General features: G+C 37.9%; 1 protein-coding gene across 1 annotated transcript; it reads left to right on the forward strand.

Annotated features, from left to right (window-relative positions):
• Positions 1-26,094, forward strand: BMX (BMX non-receptor tyrosine kinase; the record flags this gene model as incomplete). Its single annotated transcript, XM_079541030.1, has 17 exons — positions 1-138; positions 1,101-1,205; positions 3,285-3,366; positions 5,131-5,250; positions 7,035-7,096; positions 12,340-12,518; positions 15,582-15,641; positions 16,533-16,587; positions 17,458-17,537; positions 18,143-18,270; positions 18,680-18,754; positions 19,293-19,464; positions 20,363-20,579; positions 22,189-22,253; positions 23,096-23,214; positions 25,195-25,352; positions 26,020-26,094. The coding sequence occupies 17 exons, from the start codon at positions 1-3 to the stop codon at positions 26,092-26,094; spliced, it is 1,890 nt and encodes a 629-aa protein (XP_079397156.1).
• Between the last annotated feature and the right edge of the window lie 960 nt (positions 26,095-27,054).

Genomic DNA, 27,054 nt, shown 5'->3' on the forward strand with positions numbered 1-27,054 from the left:
ATGGAGAAAAAGATAATTCTAGAAGAACTTCTTTTAAAGAAGTCACAACAGAAGAGAAAAATGTCACCAGCTAATTACAAGAAAAGGTTGTTTGTTCTGACAAAAACAAGCCTTGCTTATTACGAATATGGCAAAGAGGTAAAAAGTCATTTTCTTAAGTAAACTATTCAAAGACATTCCTACCATCAACTCATTCTTCTGGTGCAAAAATTGATTAGGAGCGATGCATTAGAATAGCAGGTGTACTTTGTCTTGAGTAAAATTGAAAAATTAGAGGGCAACATATTCTATTTTCAGTTCAGGAAATCACTTGGCTGCTTACAGCTATGTTTGCCATTGAGCATCTGTTTGCATCCTTTGCAAGACAACAAAACTTAAGCAAGTAATTAACAGTGGCATATGTTTACATATTGTCTTGAATTGGGATGTTTTCCTCATGCAGGCCTCCCTCTGAAGTGATATAAATAAGTGGCTTCAGAAATTACTTGTGTGAGGTATAATTGGTTCCCAATCTTATCCCTCATTCGTATAAAGCAGATGGTTAAGCTATCGATTTTTAGAGACTGACTGTGCATCACACGAGGGTAGATTTCACTCAACAGATCTCCTGTTGTGAATGCAAATACATTACCCTGGCAACTTATTTCAAAGTTTTTGCTTTCTTAATACATTTGGGTCCCTCCAGTGAGTTATAATTCATGGGGATCCTGCATGGAAGCCCGTTGAGAATATGCTCCTGCACCTTAGCAAAAAATACAAATGCCACAACTAGGCTTCTGGATTGCAGTTAATGTGTCTTTCATTCCATTCCTCCTTCTTTCTCCCCTCATTCCCCTTTCGCAGCTACACTCTTACAGTTGCAGCAGATGTTTTCTCAGATGTAAAGCCATGTCCTATAATTTGTAATTGACTTTAAAAGGAATTTGATTGATATATAAATGTGGTTAGGTCACCAAAAATGTTTTTTATTACTTTTAAAATTTAACAACCATGAAGCCATGGCTTATCCAGCTTGAGACATGAAATTGCACAGAACAGTAGATCTAGAATACTCCATACTGAGTTAACGTTAGTTTACAATCTGCTTTATTTTCCCTTAGAAAAGAGGAAGAAAGAAGGGGTCCATTGAGATTGAGAAAATCCGATGTGTTGAGACAGTGAATCTTGAGGAATCAACACCTCCTGTGAGACAATATCCTTTTCAGGTTAGTCGTGAAATTTGTTTTATGTTCATTTCATGTGAAATATTCAAATCATCCTAGGATTACACTGATCATTCCTGTCCCAACTGCCGATACCTGCTACAGCTGAGTGCCATAGATATTTCCAAAAAATAGAAAATCTGTCCTTGTTACTGAAGTTGTGACCTTGTTAAAATGTTCTTACTTGACTGGGACAAAATTTGGGTCTAGAATTTTTTCTCTTATGTTCAAATTTCTATCATATTTGCTTTAATACAAAGATCAATACACTTATGTGATTATGATATCTGTAAAGCATAATTAGGGACTTAAAAAATCTCATTTTAATTCCCACTATCTCCACTCCCATCTTTTTGCCCAATGCCAAGTAGAGGTTTTGACTCAGGACTGCCTGATTACTATTCTTTTATTAGACCTCAGTCAGCAAATTCAAGGCTATGCTTTGTGCATGTACCAGAAGATGTAGCTGCACAAAGCACTGTTCAGGAATTAAATAAGGAAACTGTAACTTCAGATTTGCTGCTTTTTATCTCTTTCCCCAGCACGTTCTCCCCAGAGCCTCCATCAGTATCAGTTCTGTGAGCCCAGGCAGGCGGTAGATCCCCTTGGAGTGCCACCTGGAGCGGCACAGCCACCAACAGCAGGCTGCTTGACAACATCTTAATCCATGACCCTGCAAAAATTGCCATGGCCAAGGGCATCCTCTTGAGAAATGCTTAGTTTTTCACTTCCTACTTGCTCCTAAGTGTCATTCCTTTCTTCCTTTCCCTTTTCCCTCACTACTTTTGTGGCAGCAAATGGTGCACTGGTGTTAAATTACTGTGTTTATCTCTGGAATTCACTACTCAGATAAGTGGGAAGAAGAATACACACTATAGTCACAGGATGGGGGACTCCATTCTGGGAAACTGTATCGCTGAAGAGGGGGGTTAGGATCCTGATAGCTGATTCTCATCAGTTCCGGTGTGATGCTGTGGCCAAAGGAGCTAATGGCATCTTTGGACATTGACAGAGGCGCACACTGAATAAAAGCAGGAAGGCTATACTGCCTTTGTTTTGACACTACAGTGATCTGCAGGAGAATATTGAATCTAGTTCTGGTGACTCTAATTCAAGAAAGATGTTGTAAACTGAAGGGAGGTCAGAGGAGAGTGTCTAATGGATTGGCTAACATGCCTTAAAAAGAAAAGCTCACAGAGATCCACCATTTAACTAAATAAAGAGACAGAAAATAGATTGATCAGTCTGGTACGCTTACGAGAGGGAGTACACATTTAATAACAAGTGCTCTCCAGTGTAGGAACAAAGCAATAAAGCGATACTTGAAATTCATTGCAGATGACTGAAAAGCAATGTATACAAGGGAAAGGAAGCCCTGGACTTAACACATACACACAGCCTATACTAAGCATCACCCAAACAGCAAAGCAGATGTTAGTAATTATTAGATAGGCATCAAATGAGGCTAGCAGAAAGTACGTTGAACACAAGAAAAATAAGCTGATTTTTCATATTGTATAGATAAATTACTGGACTACTTACTATGGGAGGTTGTAGATACTAGCTACTTGCTTTCAAAGGCAGTTGAGCTAATTTGCAGAAGAAAAACATATATCCAAGGCAAGAGAGTATGAATGCATAACCTTTGGATTAGAATTCCCTGATCCAAAACTGCTCCAAGCTTTTGCTCTGCCTCAGTGTTTGTTTCTGAGTACTTGAAGACAGGTGCTGGCCTGTGTAACAACAGCCAGAAGCTTGAAGAGGAGTCTGGAAAAATTGAAGTGGAAAAAATGAGTTTCTTTGTGAATTGTAAGGTCTTTTATACATAGAAGACAGGTCTATCTATAAATATTCTATGATACCCCTTTTTTCTTCAGTGGTTCTTTTGGATATGATCCATGGTGGTTAAGGCAGTATACGCAAGGCTTATGTGATGACAGTACTATATATGACCTCCAAAAAACATTGCTAAGTTATAGAAGTTTGCTATCAACGAATTTTCAAAGCCTAATTTTGGTTTCCAAGTTCTGGCATTTTGGATTTTGGGTCGCACGCTCTCACCATGCTGGCAACCTCTTCCAGATCGTGTACAAAGATGGCCTGCTCTATGTCTATGCACCTGATGAAGAGAGACGGAACAAGTGGCTTGCAGCTTTGCATAGAGGTAAACACTAGCCCTTTGTGTGCCACTGTATCCAAATAACCAAATAACTTCAGGGGAGATAGGAAAGTACTCTACTCTATCATTTTATGCCACTCATTCTCACCTTTTTTAAGTCTTACTCATACTTGGTTGAAATGCATTGGTATTTTCAAGAATGAGTTAGAAATTTTAAAAGATGAAAGCTTATTTTGGTATTATTTTTGAACATTTTAAAATTTCCCAATTTTTGTCGTATCTTCCAACCAATGCAAGTTAATAGAGAGTTTTGGTATACTGAAACTCTTTCAGTATACCAGTTTTGGTATACTTACTGTGTTCAGTTTTGGGCTCCTCACTACAGGAAAGATGTTGAGGTCCTGGAGCGTGTCCAGAGAAGCGCAACGAAACTGGTGAGGGGTCTGAAGCACAAGTCTTATGAGGAGCGGCTGAGGGAGCTGGGATTGTTTAGTCTGGAGAAGAGGAGGCTCAGGGGAGACCTCATTGCACTCTACAACTTCCTGAAGGGAGGTTGTGGTGAAGAGGGATTTGGCCTCTTCTCCCATGCAACGAGCAGCACATGGGGTAATGGCCACAAGTTGTATCAGAGGAGGTTTAGATTAGACAGGAGGAAGAACTTTTTCTCTCAGAGAGTGGTCAGGCACTGGAATGGCTGCCCAGAGAGGTGGTGGAGTCGCCGTCCCTGGCAGTGTTCAAGAGGCGTCTGGATGAGGAGCTGCGTGATATGGTTTACTGCCAGTGGTGGCAGTGGTGATGAGGAGACGGTTGGACTAGATGAACTTGTAGGTCATTTCTAACCTTGTGATTCTATGATGCTATGATTCTATGATTCTGAAGTAAAATCTTTTAAAATAAAATTTGCAAAGTATAAGATTGTGTAAGTGTTATATTTGTAATGATCGTAAGGCAAATAATAGCAAAAACATTTCAGCTGCCTACAAGCCTTTTAATAAGTGCATGAAAATACTGGTCACCAAAGATGTGCTGATCCTTTCTGTCCTCTATTGCATGTTCAAGAATTTAGGGTTCAAAATAGGTCACCTCAGGAGCTTTGGAACCCTGTCCAGAAGCAGTCACTTTTTAAAGTCTCACTCTACTTATCCTACATTTCTTTTAGCTGTCTTCTGAAGCCAAAAATGCTGTTATGACTTGCAGAACTAATATATCACTAGCACAGTAATTGTACTGGGGCTAGTTTTGTAGGGTAAAGCAATGTTTGGATTATAAATTAAATGTTTCTTTGATAGCATTTCCCTTTGATATGCTTAAATGTTAGATATATTTTAGCAGATAAACAGATTGGATTTGCCATTTCAGGTATTGGGTATCTGATACTGAGTATCACGGAGTATCGTTTTCTTACAGTAGATAGTTCCAGGAAAATATTCAGTATATTTTGATACTAAAAAATATATTATTTTTATTATTGATTGTGAAATATTTGTAAGATACATGATTTGGAATCATAGCTGTTGGATCCTACTTTGTCTATTGATTGTTTCATAGGACTGCACTGTGTCTTGACACCCAGATGTCAAAAAAGGAGGTAACTGGTGGGTGTGGAATTCAGACTTGTGCATATATGAAGAAATATAGAATAGAGAACAAAATAGGATGGAAAATGAAATATGAGGATGTGTGTCTAGAGCTAGGAGTTAATAAGCATTAGGAGGTCCCACAGTTGAGTGCAGCGGGTTCTATTAAGCAAAAGGAAGATTTCAGTGTTGCAGCTTTTTGTGTTTACTGTGTTCTCTTTATGTTTTCCAGAAATTAAAGAAAATACCAATTTACTAAGCAAATATCATAAAAGATTCTTCACCAATGGGAGGTTTCTCTGTTGCAATCAGACTTGTAAAACGGCCCCTGGATGTACAACTTGGGAGAAATGTAATGTCTTCTTTTGTTTCTATTTATCTAGTCTCAGTGATGCTTTTCACTATATGCCAAATCCAAATGGGAACACTAATGCTGACCCTGCTAAAGAGTTTCTCCCCTTCTTTCTGAAAAGGGGCTACAAGAAAGAAGAGGTCAGACTCTTCAGCAGTGTCTGTTGTGATAGGACAAGGGGAAATGGTTTCAAACTAAAAAAGAGGAGATTTAGATTGGATATAAGGAAGAAGATTTTTATAATAAGGGTGGTAAGGAACAGTTTGCTCAGTGAGGTGTTTGGTACCCTGTCCCTGGAGCCATTCAAGGTGAAGCTGGACAGGGCTCTGAGCACCCTTATCAAGCTGTGGGTGTTCCTGTTCATTGCAGAAGAATTGGACTAGATGGCCTTCCAACTCAAATAATTCTATGATTCTACGAAAATGATATCTGTTTTGTTTGATCTAAGAAGATGGTGACATTTTTACCCACAAAATAGTCAAAATGGAAATATTTTCTCCTTTATGCTTAAAATCTCTAGATAAATTGTAGCATTATGCTCAAAGACTCCTCAGTTGATGAGGTTCCCACAACCAGACAGGTAGAAACAATGTGATTTAACTTGCAATATATATATATGTATATGTATATGTATATGTATATGTATATGTATATGTATGTATTTTCTTTTAATATCCTTTTGTAAAGTATTCTCATTAAACACAGTTGTTATTATTGAGTTTTTCCATGTTTTATCTATGAATACTGAGATAGGAAAATCTATAGAATAGTACACTCCCACATTTCACATTGTCAAAAGGGAATTCCCTTGTGCTTATATACATGCTTAATGGAAATCCATCTCATGTTATGAAAACACAATGGTGAATTATGAATATTTAGGTTTCAGCTTTGTAAAGCTGGATTATTTGGAATTTAGAGCACTAATAGATTTACTAATTTCAATCATTATCAAAACTTGGTCTTGAGCATTTAATGTCACAATCAAAAATGTATGTACCCAAAATTAAAAGACAAATTAAAAACTGTAGGTGTGCATAGTTTGGAAACTGATTTGTATCTGTTATACTCCCAGTAACACTGAAGCATTTGCTTTTGAAAACATAGTCTTATCTGCTCTTAATACAGTTTATGGAACATTGGCTAATGTAAAGAGTTGTCAGCTGTTTTGTAACAGTAATTTGAATAGCTTCATATAGCTTCCAAACCATTTGTTACATGAGCCAAGAGGGCCGTGAAACCCCCAGTCTGTTGTAAGGGCAAGGAAATACCTCACTGTCAGCCATGGATGACTTATCCATGAGAAGAATTACAAGGAGCGTTTTGGTACATTGAACGCTTCATTTCTGCCAGAGATAATAATGCGTGCAAGATATTATGCTGTGTCTACTTTATATTTGTTCCTAAATGAGTTCCTGAGGTTGTTAGTTGGAGACATGCAGAGCACAGGGAAAGATTGTCTGTGTAGGGGAAACTCCAGACAGCCTGAGTCTTCTGGCTGCTGGGTAATGGAAAGCAGTATTCTTAATCACCACTTCATAGCCTACAAGTGCCTTTTTCAGAAACTTGGCGTAGATGAGAACAATGGCTTATGGACTTCTAAAAGATACTGAGATGAATTAAGAGAAAGTTGGAAAGTACAGAATTAAAGCAGTTCTATGTCACAGGGAAAAGAAATGTCAGTGTTGTTGCTGCCACTATGTAGTCCTACAAGTGAGAAAGCATCAAGTGATAAATAATTCTTGCTGAAATTCACAGTATGCTTTTCAATCCCTGTCTTTCAGATGTGACTCTATGTTGCACAACCTGGTCTGTGAAACCACTGCCTCCAGTCCCTCAAACACTGGTAGGTCAAACTTCTGAGTATCAACCTGTACAGAAAGACTTGGTACTGATGACAGGGAGTCGAATAAGATGGGAGAATTGCAGGCTATCCCTGGAAGTTGGTCTCAATCTCTAATATATGGTCATCATGGAATCATAGAATGGCCTGGGTTGAAAAGGACTTCAAATATCATCGAATTTCAACCCCCCTGCTATGTGCAGGGTCGCCAACCAGCAGACCAGGCTGCCCAGAGCCACATCCAGCCTGGCCTTGAATGCTTCCAGGAATGGGGCATCCATAACCTCCTTGGGCAACCTGTTCCACTGCGTTGCCACCCTCTGTGTGAAAAAATTCCTCCTAACATCTAACCTAAACCTCCCCTGTCTCAGTTTAAAACCATTCCCCCTCCTCATATCATTATCAACCCATGCAAGCAGTTGTTGATCAAGGTACTGCAATCTGATGTCCAACAGCATATCAGGAGGAGGGACACAACTCTGTCTTCAGTGTGCTGAAAAAGGCGAACTGCGGAAGCCTCAGTGACTTCCAGTTCACTTAACAAGCTGGTGGTAGTAGACACTACAGGCTTTATAGTGACATCTTTTAGTGAATGCCATCGAAATTAGTTCTCTAGAGCATAGGAAGTCCCCATTCTTACACATGTCCCAAACTCCACTTTCCCACACTGCCCAGTGAAAATGGTGTTTCTAGTACTTGGAGAAAACATAGTAACTGAAGTGGACAATTATATTGAGATTTGTGGCCATGATGGTGATGGGTCAATGGTTGGACTCCAACCTTAGTGATTCTACGATTCTATGACTTAATTTAAATGAGAAATGGTGGATAAACAGCACTTTCTCAGGCAATTCCCAAGTTACACTGCTCCAGCAGGCTGGGTCAGGAGTACAAGTGCCACTTTAGGAATCTGTTGGTGTACCAAACACATCTGTTTAGCTCAACTTAACAGAAACATACTGTAAGTTAATGAATTGAGAAGTGCTTCTGAGATACATATGTACTCCTACCTATGTCTTGATTTTATACCAGACAGTAAACCAGAAGTGTATGCCTTGCTCTCTGTCCATCTGTGAAAACTAAGCGAACAGACTCAGAAGGCAAACAAGACACCAGAATGCCAAAAAACAGACAAACAAACAGACACTGCATGCTCCAGTTTAGCAAGGTGCTTGATGAAAAAGGGAAAAGCTGGAAGGAATAAGAATAAAGCAGAGACTGGAAGATCTGTTTCTATGTTTATTTCCTCTTCTATGAGTGATGTACTGAAAATTATGCCTCCTGTTTTATTATGTTGACTCATGATGTTAGAGGCGGTCGTGGGTGGTATGGCAGTAGAGGTCGAACCTTCTTGCCAATATTCTATGGCAGATGGCAGCAGAGGGGCAGTCTGACAAAATGGCACAGAAGTATCACTATCAAACAGTGTTATTGTGTTCTTTGTAACTGTTGTAGTTTCCATGACAATAAATAGGAGGTATTACTTTCAGAGTAACCTATGTTTCTCCTTCTATACAAAAGTAAGGGCTATTTTACTATTTTTTACCTTAATTTCACTGCCCAGCCAAGTTACTAAGTTTTGTGAGGTGAAGGTAAAACTGACAAGGAAATAGAAGAGAACAGTGTTGTTTGATCTTCATGTATTTAAAAAACGGCTAGCAGAATGGTCTGCGTATTCTCAGATCACTAGTCTAGCCTCCTCCAAAAGTAAACTAGATTGGGTTTAAAATCGTGAGATTTTTTTTAAAATTATGTCTCCTGCCTTCTTTTCATTTGTCTTCTGGTTTGTGGTTTATATCTTTAGAATGCATTCTGGGCCCATTTCCTTGCTTCTTTCTGTTGATCAGAAAGAAACTAAAAAAAAAAAAAAAGAAGAAAAGCTTGAATTCTTATGTATACAATTGACATAGCAACTAAGGATTTAAGAACTGCATAGAGTATCAAGAAACAAGACAAAACCGTGAGGTATAAAATGGAGCTCCAAAAATAATAATAAAGCCTTGAAAACAGGCTATGATCAAAGAAGCTTTTGATATTTTTTTTCTGTTAATAATACTTGAAAGTAATGGCATTGTGAACATGCAGCAGCATAACTTGTTTTGAATTCTGCGGTCTGCTTGCCTGGCTTCCGTCAGGAGGTGCTTTGTCTATCTGGAGAGATCATCAGTCATGCAAATGTTCTGCTGAACATGCTGGCTTCTGCTAGGTCTTTATGATTTATTTTCATTATCTGCTTGATTTCAAAGGTGTTATTTTGGAAGGGGAGTTTAAAATGCAGGAACGTGACAGTTTTAAGGTTGATACTTCTAAAACAGTTTCAGCAAATGCAGATATAATAAGTACCACATCTGGTTAGAACAACTTGACTTTCATTTCCCCAAGCTGTATCATACAGATCAGACTTATAAGGCTAATATTGAGTTTTCATGGCGAGGAGCAGTCAGCAATCTATATTTAGCTCTAGAGCTACTTCTAGAAGCTTTCAGCACATTCTACTTTATCATTTCAACTACTCAGACTGGTCATCAAAGGTACAACTGAACTGCCAGTCTTCCTTCCATCTACCTCCCATTTCATATCCCTCACCTCTCCAGTCCTGGCAAGTCTTGTTTCTTTTTTCCTCCCCCAGAAGCACTAGTTCTTCTCTTTACAGCTTACACCTTTGATGTCTCCATCCCTTTCATCAGTTGAACATAACACCGTTTCCACCGAAGAGCTAGTTCCTAAAGAGTGATGCTATTACAGAGAATACAAGTGACAACCATGCCTTCAGAGGGACCAGTAGGCATTTCCTCTGTGCTTTGATAAGCAGGATCTTCCTGTCTTACAAACACCTTCATCTCTGCTGGTGCCTGTCAGGCACTGTCTTTGCAATATCAAATACTGTCTGTAGGTCAGGTAGAAGTCCACTGAGTGCACACACACATATCACCTCGTGCTAATTTTTTGACAAGTTTTTTTGAAAGAGTAAAAGAAGCAACACATACCTCCAGTTGTACCATGGGAACATGGTTTTGCAGATAGTAGGCATACCACATTTGCCCATCACACCTAAATCTCAGCTTGTCACCTAAAGCTCATTTCTAGATGGTGGTGATAAAGTCATCAATGTGGAAATCACAATAATATCATTGCTAGCATAAGGGAAGTAACAAGGTGTATTCAAGGGAATAGTTAGGAAATTAGGAAATACATTAGGAAAGTATAGGCTTTAGGGCTTTCAACCAGTGCTGGATATGGAAAGCATTATGTAAGGACACAAACCAAAACATTAATCTGTACCAGGTTGCGCAGAAGTCCATCCAGAAATATTGCAAAAGACAAGTACAAATCCAGCAGTAAAACCTAAAGAGATGCAAATCTGATGTGCTCATCTTTGGCTGGATCTTTCCCCTGTCTGGTTAACAAGAGGAAACTCCTTTATTTGATCATAATTATTTCTGCCATTTACTTTGGCCAACACTTTGCACTTTCTCCTGTTTCACAAAAAGATGAAAGCTTCCTCAAAGCATGACACTGATTATTCCATAAACAAAACAGGGGATTAAGAAAGAACAGTTCAATCTCAAAAAATTACCAAAGCCATATCTCAGAGGTACAAATCAGCCCATAAATACATTCACTAAAGATTTACTTGCTTTAATATTACTGGATGCTTTTATGAAAATGCATTATAATTTTCTCCATCTTTATGATAGCTTCAGGCCACTCTATTTCTGTCATTATTCACAAAACAGACAGCCTAAGACTTGGATCAAGCTTAACAAAGGTCTACAAGCTAAAAGCTCCCTTCCACTGAAGTCGGCCATGGCCAACTGGAAATAGACTTCATGTGCTGAAGCAATAATGCTTGATGAATAACAGGTCTAAGTCTAGGCAAGTGAGAATTCTGATCTTTACAGACGAGCATTGCCATGGGAACTCAGTGAGATCAGATTGAGGCTCATTGTGTTTACTGGAAAAGATCCTGCATGTCTTCTGGCTCCACGGTGTCAATCAATTGGCATCTTGGTTTCTCTTTGCTTAAATTAAGTAAAGAAATATCAATGAGGATGAAACAAGCAAGCACACAATACTGTGGTTGCTAAGATTTGACTTAAAGGAATCACAGCCTGCTTGAGAACACTTGGCATTCTTACCCGGTATAGCATTACAGTGCTTTCCAATATAAAATGATTGCATAAAATAAATAGTTGGCACTTGGAGGCTCTTCTCTCAAGTCTTTGTTATTTCTCCCCATCTTTTGCTGTCAGTGTTTTTCACATGTAGTTTTCCCTATTACAGATTGGAATGCCTTGATTTTCTCAGTTACGAGATTTCACCAATTTCTAAATACATTTTAATGCCTAAATCTAAGATGCCTTTTTGCTTATGGTTAGATTCATGTAAACTAACTAAAAAATCGGGCTTCTCACCCAAGCTATTTTTGTAGACCTCCTAAACAAACAGTGGTGATAGGTAGAAATTTTGTAGGAAGGCACATTTCACCTGAAGATGCGGGTTAAATAGGAATCCTATAGTTACATACCTATACGTGTTTAAATCTGCATAGAGAAGGAACCAAGTGGGGTTCCTTATATCTAATAAGCTTAACAAAGAAACATCCAACATGGTCAATAAAGCATTATAAGGAAAGGGGACAATTTAGAACCACGTAGCTTGTTCTTTCAGGGATTAGTAGAAATGACTGATGAATATCTCTTGTGCTTTATGGTAATTATTAGTATTGATCAACAGTCATTAAAATATATATACATAAGTTACAATAGTGTGCTGCTGTGTTAGAGTTTTCTGATACAATATGATGTCATTGCACTTAGTTACAGTAAAATTGTTTGCTCACATGGTGTCTAATGCACAGGAATTGCAATTGCTCAGTAAACTCTATCAGCTTCAGATGATGTCAGGCTTTTGGTATGAGTACAGTCTATTATGTCATCTTGTTAATGAGAGCTTACTATGACAGCTGTGTCAGCCTGCGCTCCATGTAATGCTTTGGGTGTCATTATTATGAAACTTGGCTCTGTATTCACCCATCTCACAAATATGGACAACAGTTTCTGTAATGTCCTTCTACATGAATGAGAAAAAAAGGTGCTTTCCTGTACCCATATTCTTAGCTTTGATTAATTTTCTTACATTGTTATCCATTTTGAAGATATATGTGATCATGTATGTAGCTTTTCTTTTCTTACTTTATTCTGTGTTCTATCTCTTTATAATTTTATTTCTTCTGTCTTCAAAAGCTGAGACGTAGAAGCCTGCCTCAGGTTGTATCATCAAACAAGGGAATTCTAAGTATGGCTGTGGCCCAATGCAACTATGAACCCTCAGGAAATTCAGCTATCCGTCTTGTCAACAGCAATAAATACCATGTATTGCAAGAGGAAGATTTTGCCTGGTGGAAAGTAAGAGATTTGGAAGGGTAAGTATGCACTGCACTATACTTCTTTTCCATGATCATGATCTTCTATGTGTCTCATCCTTGTAGACAGCATTGCAGGCAGTCCCAGTGCCTTACAGGATCTATAGAGCTAGCGTTAGCTTGGAACTATGTTAGCAGTTTTTAAACCTTTTTAAAGAAGCCTCATTGTGTTCTGCACAACTCCACTTTCATTATTATTCTTGGCTGCCAGACTGGGTGAGATTTACTGTAGTCACTGCCTGTGTGCCAGCTAAAATACTATCCAGTGGCTTTAATTCTGTCATGTGCCTGAGGAAGAGCTTGTGCACAATGAAGCTGGCCATTTATTTCCAACTATTTAGTCTTCATGAATAAGAATAGAACATCTCTCCTCATAGACTTTGCACCAACACCATCACTATTGCAATAGCAGTGATAGTACTGGAGACCAGCGAGAACTGTTGAAACAGTTCCATCCAGCACTGAACAGAAGCATTGAATTATTCTCTTTGAGGTTCACAACTGGAAGAATCCCCTTTGACTGCTTAAAATACAAAATTTTTCGTTAACATCCAGCTGGGGCAGAAAAGAAAATTGCTTCCCAAGTCATTAAATAAGCTTTCAGAGTATGCTGGAGACAAAGGCAACACAACAAACAGGAGCTGCCTAGAAGAGATACGACTTCTTGTCTGCCTCATGATGGATACTCTCTGAATTTGATTTCATGTACATGACAGAAATGTGGAAGGGAAGAATTTTTAAGCAAGGGGATATCCAAACTGGTTTGGAACAGAACAGAATTAGTTGATCCATTCATAACTCATTGATTAAGTTTACATCTGCAAGTGAGCAAACAAATAAATCAACCTTAAGTTTAAGTGTCTGTATTTTATAGCTGACAGGAGTGGCATGCTGTTTGGATTAAGAAAGCAGCATACAACCCCAGCAATTCAAAGACAATGATAAATCAGTAAGCTGAGATTCACTGCTAAATGTCATCACTGGAAAGTTGATGGCTATGCAAAACCATATGATATAGGCAGCTCTGCTAACAGAGCCCGAACAGAGGGCTCTGAGATGAATAAAGGAGCAAAACGAAATCAAGAGAATGGGGATCATTTATAGTTTTTTTCTCTGGCTTGTGAAACTGAGGCTTTTGCAGCACTGATTCTGCAAGGACAAACTCCATATATAGCATAGCAAAATCTTAAAGTTCTGCTTGGAAATATCAAAGATGTTGGAGTTTTGAATGTAGTAGGAACAAACAGTTGGCAGTTACCTGTTTAAGATTTCATGCATTCTTGGATTTCTTCTCGCTCTACTGAGATCTGTGGTGAAGAAACCCTTTCTTTCTGTCTCCATATATATGCAAATATACACCTTACTTCCCCTGTTGTTTTTTTTTTGGTTGGCACAGCATACAGTCCATTCCCTTACCACTATAGACGACTATGGGTCCTCATGACTTAGTCCAACATGCCATGTTGCCAACTGCTTCATATGCTAGCTCAGCTGCCCATACTCACTTAGCTTAGCTTCTCAACTGCATCTGGCACTGTGTGGGAAAGAGTGCTGAACCTACCTGCTGACTTTCTGTGTCTGATCTTGGATACTCTGCTGGCATCTATTAGTCACTTGCATCCTTCATCACAGCAATGGAGATGGCATGTAATGATATCGTTGAACAGCTGCTCCAATCTCCCATATGATGATGCCAGTCACTGAGATATAAGCCATTTCAGTGACTACTGAAAAGCGTAATTCGTTGAAATATAGTCTTCTAAAACAAATTACCTCTGCATTTTCTCCATGTCGTGTAAAAAAAAAGCAGAAATGTTTTAACCATGAGCATTTCTGTTAGTGGCATTCTAACAAGCGTCTGATTAATCCCTTTTCCTATTTTAAGTGACCAATTTTAAGATGCAATCATACGCGATAGCTGAACTGTGAACTGTTTATTTTTCAGGAATGAAGGTTTTGTACCAAGCACTTACTTGAGAAAGTCATTTCTGAATGAGGATGAGCCAAGGTGAATCAATATGCAGCCATCCACTGCTTAAATGTTCTCCTTGCCACTCAAGAAAAGATTGGGCAAATTTTTTTGAATATTTTTCTTCTTAAGTAACCTTCTGAGTACTAAGCATATAATTTACTGCAAGGTGTACAATCAAATGCAATTTGTCTTCTTGACTCATACATCAATGCAAAAAACATCAGTTTTTCCTCCATCACCTATTTTCATTTAAATCAATAAGGTTTTGCCACTGTCTTCAATATGCTAGGATTTCAGTCTTTGTACTTTTATTTCAGGTTTAAAATGTCAGCCTTGCTAGCATTCTCATGCATTTGTATGTATGTGAGCATTCCAGTACAAAGTGAGTTCAACTCTATTATAAATCAGTCTCGAATTTTCTTTATGGCAAAATGGCAAGTTGCGATGACATTGTATTGCATTAAATGTATGTCAAAGTGTTTGAATAAAAACCTTATAGAGGCTTCACAGATTTTCTTATAGTAAACCACACTAGATAGGATCCAGAGGCTTACTTTAAAAACAACAACAAAACAAACAAACAAACAAAAAACCCAACCAACCAACGAACCAAAAAAAAAAAAAAAGCCAATATTTTATTAATATTCTGTAAAAGGCAGCATAATCACTGTTATTTTTGCACAATAAATTGTTTCAGAATTCTTTCTATTGTCTGTCATGCTAAAAATATTTATTTGGAAAGTTTAGGGTTGTACAGTATTGGAAATCTTCCATGTAAATTTTGAAGTGGTAGATGCAATCTCTTTGTAAATTCAGTAAAGACGTGTAGTTTCATTGCTTGCTACAGCACAGATAGAGCATATTTCTCTTTCCAACACATTGTACAGTGGTAGGGAAAGATTGTTTAAGAGTTTAGCAAGCCAGAGAAAAATCTAGAGAGGTAAATATATCTCAATTTTTTTAATATTCACCTTGGAACATGGCACAATAGAAACAATTACTCAAAAATACATGCAGTGTGGCATTTAACCTGAGAAAAACAATTTACATGACCAGTTTTTCATCATTTCAGTGTATTGTTTTCTTTGTAGGGAAAACTCAAGTGCCAGTGAGCACACATCAGCAGAAGAACAGAGCATGGCTCAGCATGAGTGAGTATGTAGGATATATCTTCATGAGAACTGAGAGATTCTTTAGAGAGAAGTATTATTTCCACTCTGCATGTACAAAGAATAATGGCATACCATATACTTATGTTATATTCATAGTAACAATTAGATATATAACATTGTAGAATCATTAAAGATCATATAGTCCGACTCCCCTGCATTGAACAGGGACACCAATAGCCAGATCAGGGTGCTCAGAGCCATGTCATCCTGACCTCGGATGTCTCCAAGGACAGGGCATCCACCACCTCTCTGGGCCATCAGCTTTGAGGTCATCAGTAGCATCGCTGGTCACAGGCTTCCAACAATAGGAATGAATTTGGTTTTGGACAGGAAAAAGACAAGTGTTTGGACAAATCAGTCTCCTACACTAATAAAAGGATCCTCCTTAAAATGAACTTTTGTTAAAAAGGCTTTACGTGAGCTCCCCAGAACGATCTGAAATAGCATGTTTGTCTTGTTTCCTCCGTGGGGGACCTCTCACTTTGCTCAAATACTGTGAAAAACAGAAGATTAGAGGAGAAATTATGCAATTCACAGCTTTAAAGAGAGGGACATGTCCTGATCCAGGACAAACAAGCTACTTCTGGTAGAGCGCCAGGACTGCAGGATCTTCCTGTAAGGATTTACTATAAAAAACCAGTGTCACAGCATGGGCCCCAATATCTCAAGGTATAGAAGTCCATTGGAAGCAGATGGAACTAGTGATTTCTCTCTTATCACAGCCTAAATTTACACATGCAGGACAAGTCCCAGCTCTAGCTTTTAAAAGCACTATTGAAAATATTTACGATGTATGGCATTTTTCATGAGTCTGCTGTGCCTTACTTGGAAATCAGCCTGTCAGTAACGAGCCTAATACTTCTCTTACAGTTGGTATGCTGCTGGTATCTCCCGTGCCCAATCTGAGCAGCTGCTCCATCAGAAGGTATTACATATCCTTACTGCTTGTATATGAACAGCCAAGGAGAAGTTTCTGTCTTTGCCATAGTACGTAGCTAGAGGATGCTGATGCTCTTCAAATAGCTGTTGCATAACACATTGCTAGAAACTCTTGTACTCCATTATTATTGATAAACAGATCTCCAAAAAATGTCTGGATGCGTTGTTTCTCTTGTACAGATGAGCAGATTATACACTTCAAAAACAAACTCTGAAAAACAGAATATCTAACCTAGTGTGGTAAGCTGTTAAAAGAAGTAAAGGTGGGTAGTGAAAGTTTGGACTGGAATACCACCAAAAATAAATAAATATTCCAAATATATTAATATGCAGTGAAAATCTTTTTAGTTATTCTACCATTCAAAAATACTTCGGCAAGAAAAAATGACATTGGTCTAATGAATTATGTGAAGACTACTGAGTATAGCAGAGAAAGAACTTATTCACAGGGAATGTATGGAGCAGTGTCTGGTCACATACTGCCTCTGGAAGGGATAGAGGGAGGAGAAGCTTTACCTACTTTCTGTCTACCTTGCAGTAAATCTGTGCCTGCATCAAACCAAAATGGCACACTATTTGATTCATGTCTGGGATGGAGTACAACTCACCTAACTCTAAACATCTACACTGGGGTACCACAACCAGTTATCTAGACCTCTTTTATGGGGAGAAATAAATAATTCTGAGGCACAGTTTGTCTTGTCTTAAAGCAGCTCTTAAAGGACATCATATGAGTCACATCTTTTCTCATCTATGGATATTCCAGTGTAAAATTCTGAAGTTTAATGAGATGAATCCCAACCTCAGAGATCCTTGTAATTTCATCTTTTTTTTTCCTTTTTTTTTTTTCATTTAGGGGAAAGAAGGTGCTTTTGTGGTGAGGAAATCTAGCCAGGCAGGAATTTATACTGTGTCTGTACTCAGCAAATTTCATGAGTGAGTATTCAAAGAATACTTTGAATATCCTTTCTATGAGCATGCAAGGGAAATTATAATTGGTGTAAGTTGTCTCCAACCAAATCTCTAAGTTGTGTTGAAGTTGAGCCCCAAGCACTTTCAGGTCATATTGGTTATTTGAACTGGCTCTGGGAAGGGAAGGGGAGGGAAGGGAACGATTTGGTAGAAGTTGGAAAGCGGAAGAAGAGGTGGAAATGTTGACTTCTGGGGCAGACTAGAACTAATTCTGACTGTGGTCCTTTTGTTCATAGGTGTCCAGAACTGGATGTAGAGCCATTGTGAGGGCAGTACATGAACGCTATTGGCTCTGAATGTAAATGTTGGGAGACAAATATAGGCTACATTGTTGTATGCAGCAAAACTCTGTAATGTGCTTCAGTCTGCCCTAAATAGCCAGCTGATGTAAAGGCTGGATAAATATGAAGGAGGAAAATATAACAGTCTCCCTGATCAGATCTGCTATTTATTTAGTTATTTGGTTGGAATGTTGTAGTTTGTCCTGCAGCTAACTAATCTATTAATGCATGGGCTGGAAGGCACTTTGCAAGGCTCTAACACACACAGCACTTTGTTGTGTTTTTCAGAAGTAAAAAAGGAACAGTCAAACATTACCATGTGCACAAAACCCCTGAGAATAAGTATTACCTTACTGAAAATCACTGTTTTGAAACAATTCCCAAACTGATATACCACCACCAGCACAACTCAGCAGGTAATCCTATGTGTTCTTTCTACTTGATTGGCTCTGGCTTTGTCTTCTGCACTTCTCAGAGTTAACACAAACAACTTCTAATGCTGAATATTCCAAATTTTTAGGCATCTTTTGGGAGAATTTGGGTGGGACTTGAGCTATCATATTCATAATGGAAACAGTTGCTTTACTTTCTATACTGAATGTTTTGATATTTTACTGACTCTTTTAAACAACAACAAAAAAAAAAGTTTAAAAAACTGCTTAGAAAACCCTGAAGTGCCTAGTCTTGTGAAATGATGAAGCTGCTAAAAATTGTTGTCTTTACCTGGATGGTGTATGTGTTTGTGTTTGTGCATTAATTTCCTGTATATTACTTGATTCAGAGGAGTTATTATATATTGAGAGCTTTAATGGGTTTTGTTTGTAGGTATGGTGCCAAGGCTCCGTCACGTGGTACCAACACAAATAAATAAAGTCCCAGCCACAGCTTCATTGGGAAATGGTAGGAAAATAATTTTATACTGTCAGACTTGGCCACCAATAAAATCGAAACAAGAAAATCGTGATTTATTTCTTTCAGGCTTGTGGAAAGTTGCAGAATCTTTGAACTCATCATTTTGTGGCCATTTTAATTTGCCCACATAACATTTATGTTATGCCTTTTTAAGACACTCTATGTCAAATGTTATATTGAACATAAAATGTCATGTGAGTTTCCCTTTTATTTTTTTCCCCTCTGCAATATTAACTGGCACAATCATGCTTGTTTTCCAATCCCCTACAGGAATATTTATTATTTGATGCATAAATCTTTCTCAAAACTGCTTATAAGGCTTAAACCTAAGCAGTAGCAAAAAAATACTTGTAGGAAATTTAGTGTCCTTCAGATACAAAGCTGAGATGAGAGACAGGTATGTTACATCAGTGCACCATGATTTTGTAGCCCTTCAGAGAAAACAACAGCATTGCATGTGACAGACATTATGCTTGCATTTGTTTGTTTTTTTTTTTTGCTTAAGGGAATTTCTTTGTCCTGCTAGGAATCTGGGAGCTGAAGCGAGAGGAAATTGTGCCGTTGAGAGAGCTGGGAAGTGGTCAGTTTGGAGCAGTGCATCTGGGAAAGTGGAAGGGACAATACGATGTGGCTGTAAAGATGATTAAAGAGGGAGTAATGTCAGAAGATGAATTCACAGCAGAAGCTCAGACCATGATGTAAGCTTTGCTTACGTATTTGGAAACAATGATTTCTTCAAACATTAATCAGTAATGCAAAGCAGACACCGGAAAAATAATTTCCTCTTAAAAATAGCTTTAAATAATGTTGAGTACATTAGACATGGACTAAATAGGTAGCCATGTAGAACATTTGGAGTATTAACAAAATAATTTCACACAAACTGATGGGATAACCTAAAAAAAGTTTCAACTAACGTCTCTTCCAAAACATTAGAGGTTCCACATATGTCACTTAAAACTACTTTCCTCAGCACATATACAGAAATGATTAGAAGGCTGTTCTTGCCATCCTGCAGATAGGAATGCAGTGAACAACTGGGAAATATCAACAATATAAAGATGTGATTTGTAGTTTCTGAATCTAAAGAGATAATTGTATTAGAATGTCCAGTGAAATTCCATTAAATGATACTAAGCACATGAATTCAAGAACATTTTTGTTATCTCATGTTCTGAAGGTATGTGCTATCTTCCTGTCAACTAGCTGATACAATCTCCATTCTGAATCCGAAAATTTGGCAACATGGTTTTAGTAGAAATCTTACAGATATAGGGACTACCCTACCCACTCAGTTCCATTTTCTCCCACCAATAAGGCTGCACATTTTCTCCGCTAAATTCTATTTGAGATTTTGGCTATGAAGTTGACATTTCATCAATACCTCTTTTGGTTGTCATCAATACTGAATTTCACAGTAATGAGCAGGAGTCTCAGTTCCTCTTGAAAATGAATGCTTTAAAGTCTAAGATAAGACTGCATTCATTCTCAAGAATTTCTCAGAGAATGCCGCATTAGTATTTGAAGAAATAAACTTACAGAAATGCTCAATCATATCTATTCTTTCTCTTACTGTTTTATTTGCATTTATTTCAGGAAACTTAATCATCCCAAACTTGTTAGACTGTATGGAGTATGCTCAAAATTGTATCCCATCTATCTAGTGATGGAATATATGCCAAATGGCAGTTTGCTCAGCTACCTACAGACTCAAGGGAAGGAATTACAGCCCCTTCAGCTTCTGGAAATCTGCTATGACGTTTGTGATGCTATGGCTTTTCTGGAGAGCTGTCAGCTCATACATAGAAACTTGGTAAGTATCCCACAGGAGAAATGAAATGAGAAAGACAGACACAGTTCTGTCCCATAATCCAGGGACAGCTGCACCGGTGCTCCCCTGAAAAGTGTCATGGTCTACAGAGCAGAGACACCTGGTTGGCTCAGTACAAGGCACCTCTGGGCTAGGAGCTTTATAGCCACATGTAAACAGTACTGCCCACAAGCTAACCTTTCTGTTTCAGAGCTGGGCTAGCAGGTCCCCAGCACTGCATGCTGTGCTGCCTGCATGTATGGGCTCTAGGCTTAGGGATTTATTAACACTTTGCAGCACAACTATAGCATCAGTAAAGCAAAAAGTTCAATTTGAACTGATGGTTCAGTCCTCCAGGATATAGAGATGCAGCAATAATAATGGTGGGCACTGTTAAATAAATCTCTAATTTATCTAATTGGGAACCTTTTCTCTTTTAACAAGTACAGATGTTATAGGGATAAATGGGAGTTTATTCTTGCACACTGCAAGCATGAACAGAACTTGAAAATTTGCAGTTGCCTTCTCTTTTAAATGCATTTATAAGTCCCTGTTTTCAAGAAAGTACTTCAAGTTGCTCTCAATGTGAGGGTCAGTCATTTCAAGGTCCTGGACCCAAAGTTTATGCAAAATATAGTTATAAAAAATGGTAGCATAAGTCTTTGGGGAAATAAGCAGTTATTTTCGAGCCTTTTAAAAATGAACAAACACAAATTTCAGAGTCAGTAGCAGTATTTTGCCTTCTAACTCCAGGCAGAAATATATTGGAATATTTGGTAATGATTTATGTTATAGACTTGCTTAATTTTCCAATAGGGATCTCATCTCCTCAGGTACTATTTTAAATTCTGTCTTGATGATGCTTTCAAAAATTTGTTTCTATTTGCAAACAAAGTTGTTCAATCCATACATCACTAATTTTCACACTTTCCTTCAGAAATGAGGAATGACAGACAACGTGGGTAGCAGTGTTCAAGTAGTAAATACAAAGTCTCTGAGAAATGTTTGTACACCATGGGAAGACAAAGATTAAACATGAGTTTGATTTCAAGCTGTAGATTCAAAGTGTATCACAAAAATTAATGAGCATGAAGAGACAGAAAATACAACTTTAGATAAGTGTTCCCTCGTGACCATATGTAGAACTATTTCCTTAATGAAACTTTCATAAGCCAGACTGTTTATATCAATTTTTATTGTTTTACTCTGCTTATAATGCATTGTGGATAATCAAATCAATGTTTTCCTTCTTGTTTTTGATTCCTTGGTAAATGCAGAGGCCCTGTAGTAGGATGCACTTTGAAAGACAGAGTTTAGTTTCTAGATCTGTTGCTGTCTGTCCAGGTGAATGTGGGTTCCTCACCTCTGTTTACTCATCTCTCATCATCCTCATTTGTAAAGCTGAGGTAATGATAAATAATGTTTTTCAATTGGTAGTCAAAAGCAAAATAAGAGAGTTACTTACGAATGCCTTACAGTTTCCAACTTAGCTGCTTCAGTTAAAGAATTTCATTACTCTTTGAAATGTTAGTGGATAGAAATTAAGACGTGACATTATTTCCTCCACTTCAGTCTTCTTCTACTGATCTATTTTCTAATTTTTCTACTAAAGGCTGCTAGGAACTGTTTGGTTGACAGCAATCTTACTGTGAAGCTATCTGACTTTGGGATGACAAGGTAAGAAAGAGAAGTGGTAGCCTTGTGGAGCTATAGTTTTAGTATATCTTATAGTTTACTGCTAGTGATCAGCTAAAAACAGGCAATTAATAAAGTTAAGTCACAGTGTGCTACATCTTTTTGTGTTTCCTATCCATAAAGTAGTCTCTAAACTATTATGGAGTTACAATAAAGACACTTTTCTGTCTCAAAAACTCAATGCTTAAAGGCTAGGCACAGCTGAGAGATTTCACTACTCACATTTGTTAAGGAAATCTCAGTTTACTTTTTCTAGAAGGTATGTGCTTGATCCATGGGCCAAACACCTGCATCAGCAGCCTCAGTAGAAAGAAGTGGGAGAGGATGAGCAGCCTCAAGTCCTCTGAGGAAAGGTTGAGGGGACAAGCACTGCTTAGTCTGGTGAAGATGAGGAGGATAAGAAATGCCTAAAGGTTGACTATGGCTGCTTGCAGTTGCAAAGCTGTAAACCTCATCAGTGCCAGATGTTATATCCATGGGAAAAGGCCACATTCTGCAGTTCAGAAAGTTCAAGCTTGAAGAACATAAGGTATTTCACAAGGTGACAGTGCAACAGGAAGCAACAGGAAGCAACAAAGCACAAACCCCCAGAGCAGAGGGGTTGGATCTAGATGATCTTTGAGGTTCCTTCCAACCCAAGCCATTCTATGGTTCTATGATTCTATGATTATTTCTCTAATATGTTGATAACAACTATGTGATCTATTGACTACAGCTGATGTCTGTATCACATATGCTTTTGAAGTTTGGGATTCCATCTGGGATTTTCCTGGCCAGAATTTTCCTTCAACTACCCACAATCAAGTTCATTTCTTCCATTTTAGGTATGTCCTGGATGATCTGTATGTAAGTTCTCTAGGAACCAAGTTTCCAGTGAAGTGGTCAGCACCAGAAGTTTTTCATTACACCAAATTTAGCAGCAAGTCAGATGTATGGGCCTTTGGTATGTATGGAATCTTCCATATAAATGCATATGTGTATATGTTATCACGTTTGAATTTCTTTATCTTAGTATATGAAAATACTAGACGCATGATGAAATAATACAAAAAGCAATCACAGCTTATGCTCTCATTTAATATTTTTATGAATCAAAATAGGAATTTTTGGAATTTTTAGCCCAATGTTTTTTCTTCTAGGCATACAGAAACCTTGTCCACTCCTCCCCAGGTGCTCTGTGTGTGTTTTATATGCTGCACTAATGGGAAATGTTGGCACTGGAGATCAAACAATGTCTTTGACTGTAGAACATAAACCTTAGCTGCCAAATCAAAGAGCTATTTTATTACTCCAAGAGGTCAGAATGGATGCTGTGCATGGACCAGATGTGCCAGAGGATCTGGATCGCTGCATCTTGGAAAAAAATCTGCATTTGCAGATCACTTTCCATGCAGGAATTTCAAACATTTGAAGTTCTATTTTAGTGGTTTTCAAGCTATGATTTAAAAATCTGCAGGGTCTGTCCAGTGTTTTTAAAAGTCTGAAAAAAGCAGCAAAGAAAGGGAAGCCATTTGTGAGCGGCCTTAAATCCACTTACATGGGTTTGCTCCATCAGTAGGATGATGTTAGCAGCAGATGATTTGATGGAAGTTTGGCAACCCATTGTTCTTGAGATTGATCAGTGGTGAATAAAGCAGATGAAAGTGCCTCCAAAATGCGATACTTCTTTTTTATCTTTAACTTTTGTGTCTCCCAATATTGTTAATGTGCCTAGCAGATAAACAGCTCAATTGTGCCCTTCACAAGGCTTTTATAATATATGCGATTAAATCAAAAGATGGATTTTCTTTCTGTTCTTATGGGTGAAATCCTGACTCCAGGCATTATTGTCATTAACTTCAATATCAGCATTAACTTCAATGGAAAACACTATTTTCCCTCAGAGGGTCTTTTCTCATTTTACCACTCTCCACTGATGCAGTGGAAGCAAGGGGAGAGCTGGATCTGTCAGTCTTGGTTTGACTGCTTTAAATTAGTGAGTCTTTGAAGGGCTAAAGAACTGAACCAAGGTACTCACATCCCAAAAGCAGATGTCTGAGGACAAATAATATTGGGTGTTTCATGTTCTCATCAAGGAAAGGTGAGATTCAGGTATTGTTTTATTCTGATCTCACTGTGACACTGAAAAGCTCCGATCTTGAAGCTGGAGGGAAGTTAAAGATCCAGTACATTTCTCCTTGGAAAAAAATAATAATTCCACTATTAATAATAAATTTGGATGTTAAAAAAAGTTTCCACTTGGAAAGAGTGGTGATGCAGTGGCACAGGCTGCCCAAGGAGGTGGTAGAGTCACTGTCCCTGGAGGTTTTCAAGAACCGTGTGGATGTGGCACTGAGAGACGTGGTTAGCCAGCATGGTGTGATGGGCTGCTGGTTGGATTAGATGATCTTTGTGATCTTTTCCAACCTTAATTATTCTATGATTCTATGTTGTGAATAAATAAACATTTCACTTTTTTTTTTTTTAACTTTATCAATCTGTTTAGTTTCAAGAAAAATAGTTTCGAGCAAAGGAGTCTTTATGAATGAATGATTATTATACTATCCAGTGTTTCGATTGCTTCAGTAAAATCCACTTTTTATATGTATGTGTGGTAGAGACCACAAAGCATTTGAGAATCTTTCTGGTGCCAAAGAAGTTTATGTCTCACCCACTTCAAACAATCATTAAAATATTCATTATGATTTATTCTATAAAGAAAATGCATAACTGTAACTGTCATTTCCTTTTTCCTTCTCTAACACTGTGTATATGTGCACACTTACATAAGGGAATGTTTGTATTTTTGGTCATTACTCTCCATGGAGTCAGTTATGTATTTCATGTGCATCTTGTTTTGGGAAAGAAGGATTCTCTTACATTTCTTGGTTTTCATTTCTTATCTTTTGTTTCTTCCCTTCCATTGCTGTGAATACTTCTGCAGGTATCTTAATGTGGGAGGTGTTCACTTTGGGAAAGCAGCCCTATGAGCTGTACGATAACGTGCAGGTGATTGAGAAAGTTTCTCAAGGATACAGACTTTATAGGCCGCAACTGGTTTCAGACATCACCTACCAGATAATGTACAACTGCTGGCATGAGGTATGTGCATCTGCATGTACATTAAAATGCATTTCAATGTCAATGTAAGACATGGGGTAAGATTCTTCTCACTGATTTATTGGTTTAAAATTTGAATTCTGAGTTAAATTCCTATGATTACAGGATGACTATTTGTATGTCCCCATGACCATTTTTCCCATCTATTTTAGCCACCATAGAATGTGTTATTTCTATTTATATATATAAGTATCTTAATTAATTTAGAGGTGACCTCTACCTTTTTAGATAGCTGAAGTTGCATGAAAAAAAAAACCACCCTTAGAACGGAAGGAGTAGGTTATCCCATCTGTGAGTCTTCCAGGAGTCAAATGCTGATCATGCTGATGTTATCTTGAGAGATGTGTCTGCCGTGCCAAGAACTATCCTGATTTATTGTTTCTCTTCAACTAAATTTTAGTCTGTTTTCTGTGGACCATGACTTGTCCCTCTCCCACAGCAAAGAACCATTTGGCATATTGTTGGTGATACCGTGAAATGACAGTGATTACAGACTTTTTAAGTATTATTGGCAGAAATTTGCGAAAAACATAAATGTAAAAAAAATTTAAAAAAAAAAATTTCTTTGTCCCTTAACACCGCTGTCTCTCCAAATTTCTGTATGCATTTGTAACTAATTAACTTTATCCATCATCTTTGCCTCATCCAGCTGCCAGAAAAGCGTCCTGCCTTTCATCAGCTCCTGTCATTTTTTGAGGTGCTGAGAGAAGACAGCAGGCCTTGAAAAAGAAGATTCACATACAGATGACTGTGCATACTTGTTCCACATCATCTGCCTTCTGTGAAAGAGTGAAATCTGAACTCTTCCTGACATGAGCCACCTCTGTTGTACAGTATATTAGTTTCTAATTTAGTTAGGGATTTGACCAAGAAGAATATGGGGAAAGCTTTTATGATAGTCTGCAGGTGACAGTACCTAGAAGGATGCTGTGAAAGAATGTAATTCATTCTGTCCACCTTGTCTCAAAGGACTCCTCAGACACTGAGATATATGGCAACTGTATACACTCCTTCCATGTTTCCAAGCTGTCACTGTTTGGCCTTATCTGGAAATGTAAACAAGGAAAATACATGCTAGTTAGGCTTTATGATTATCACAGCTCATCTGAATGCATTGTTCCTTTGTAATTCCCTGAAGCTGATGCTTCAGGTCAAATGCAGAACTGTGGCAAGTAACAACAACGTAAGTAGTTATCATTTCACTTTCAATTACTTAGAAATTGCTATTGGTAAAATATTATATTCGTTTGTTTACTAGTAGTATTGATTTTAATTTTGGCCCTTGAGTTGTATGTCTGATTTTGAATTTATTCTAAGCTATGTATCTAAGATATTTGCAACTATGCTACATACAGGAAGATCCTTAGAGAGCTATTGCTTCTTTCCACACTCTTTTTTCCTTTTCATTTTTTTTATGTAGTCATTGCAATAATGTTAAATTTGGCAGATCTGTATAAAACGTCAAGAGTAAAAATTTGAACAAAACTTAAAACACCATAGTTGCTTAGCTAGATATTTTTCTACTGAGCAGCAGAACATTCTCTACTGATACTAATAATGAATTGTTAAATAAGAACACCCAACATCCAAACATGCATAGCGCTATGCTAATTAAGGGTAACTTCATTCCATCTGGATATACCAGATACACTTGAAGTTTCATCACTCTAACAGAATCTAAAGT

Source organism: Tetrao urogallus (assembly GCF_951394365.1).
Source record: "Tetrao urogallus genome assembly, chromosome: 1".
In the NCBI taxonomy this organism is placed as follows: domain Eukaryota; kingdom Metazoa; phylum Chordata; class Aves; order Galliformes; family Phasianidae; genus Tetrao; species Tetrao urogallus.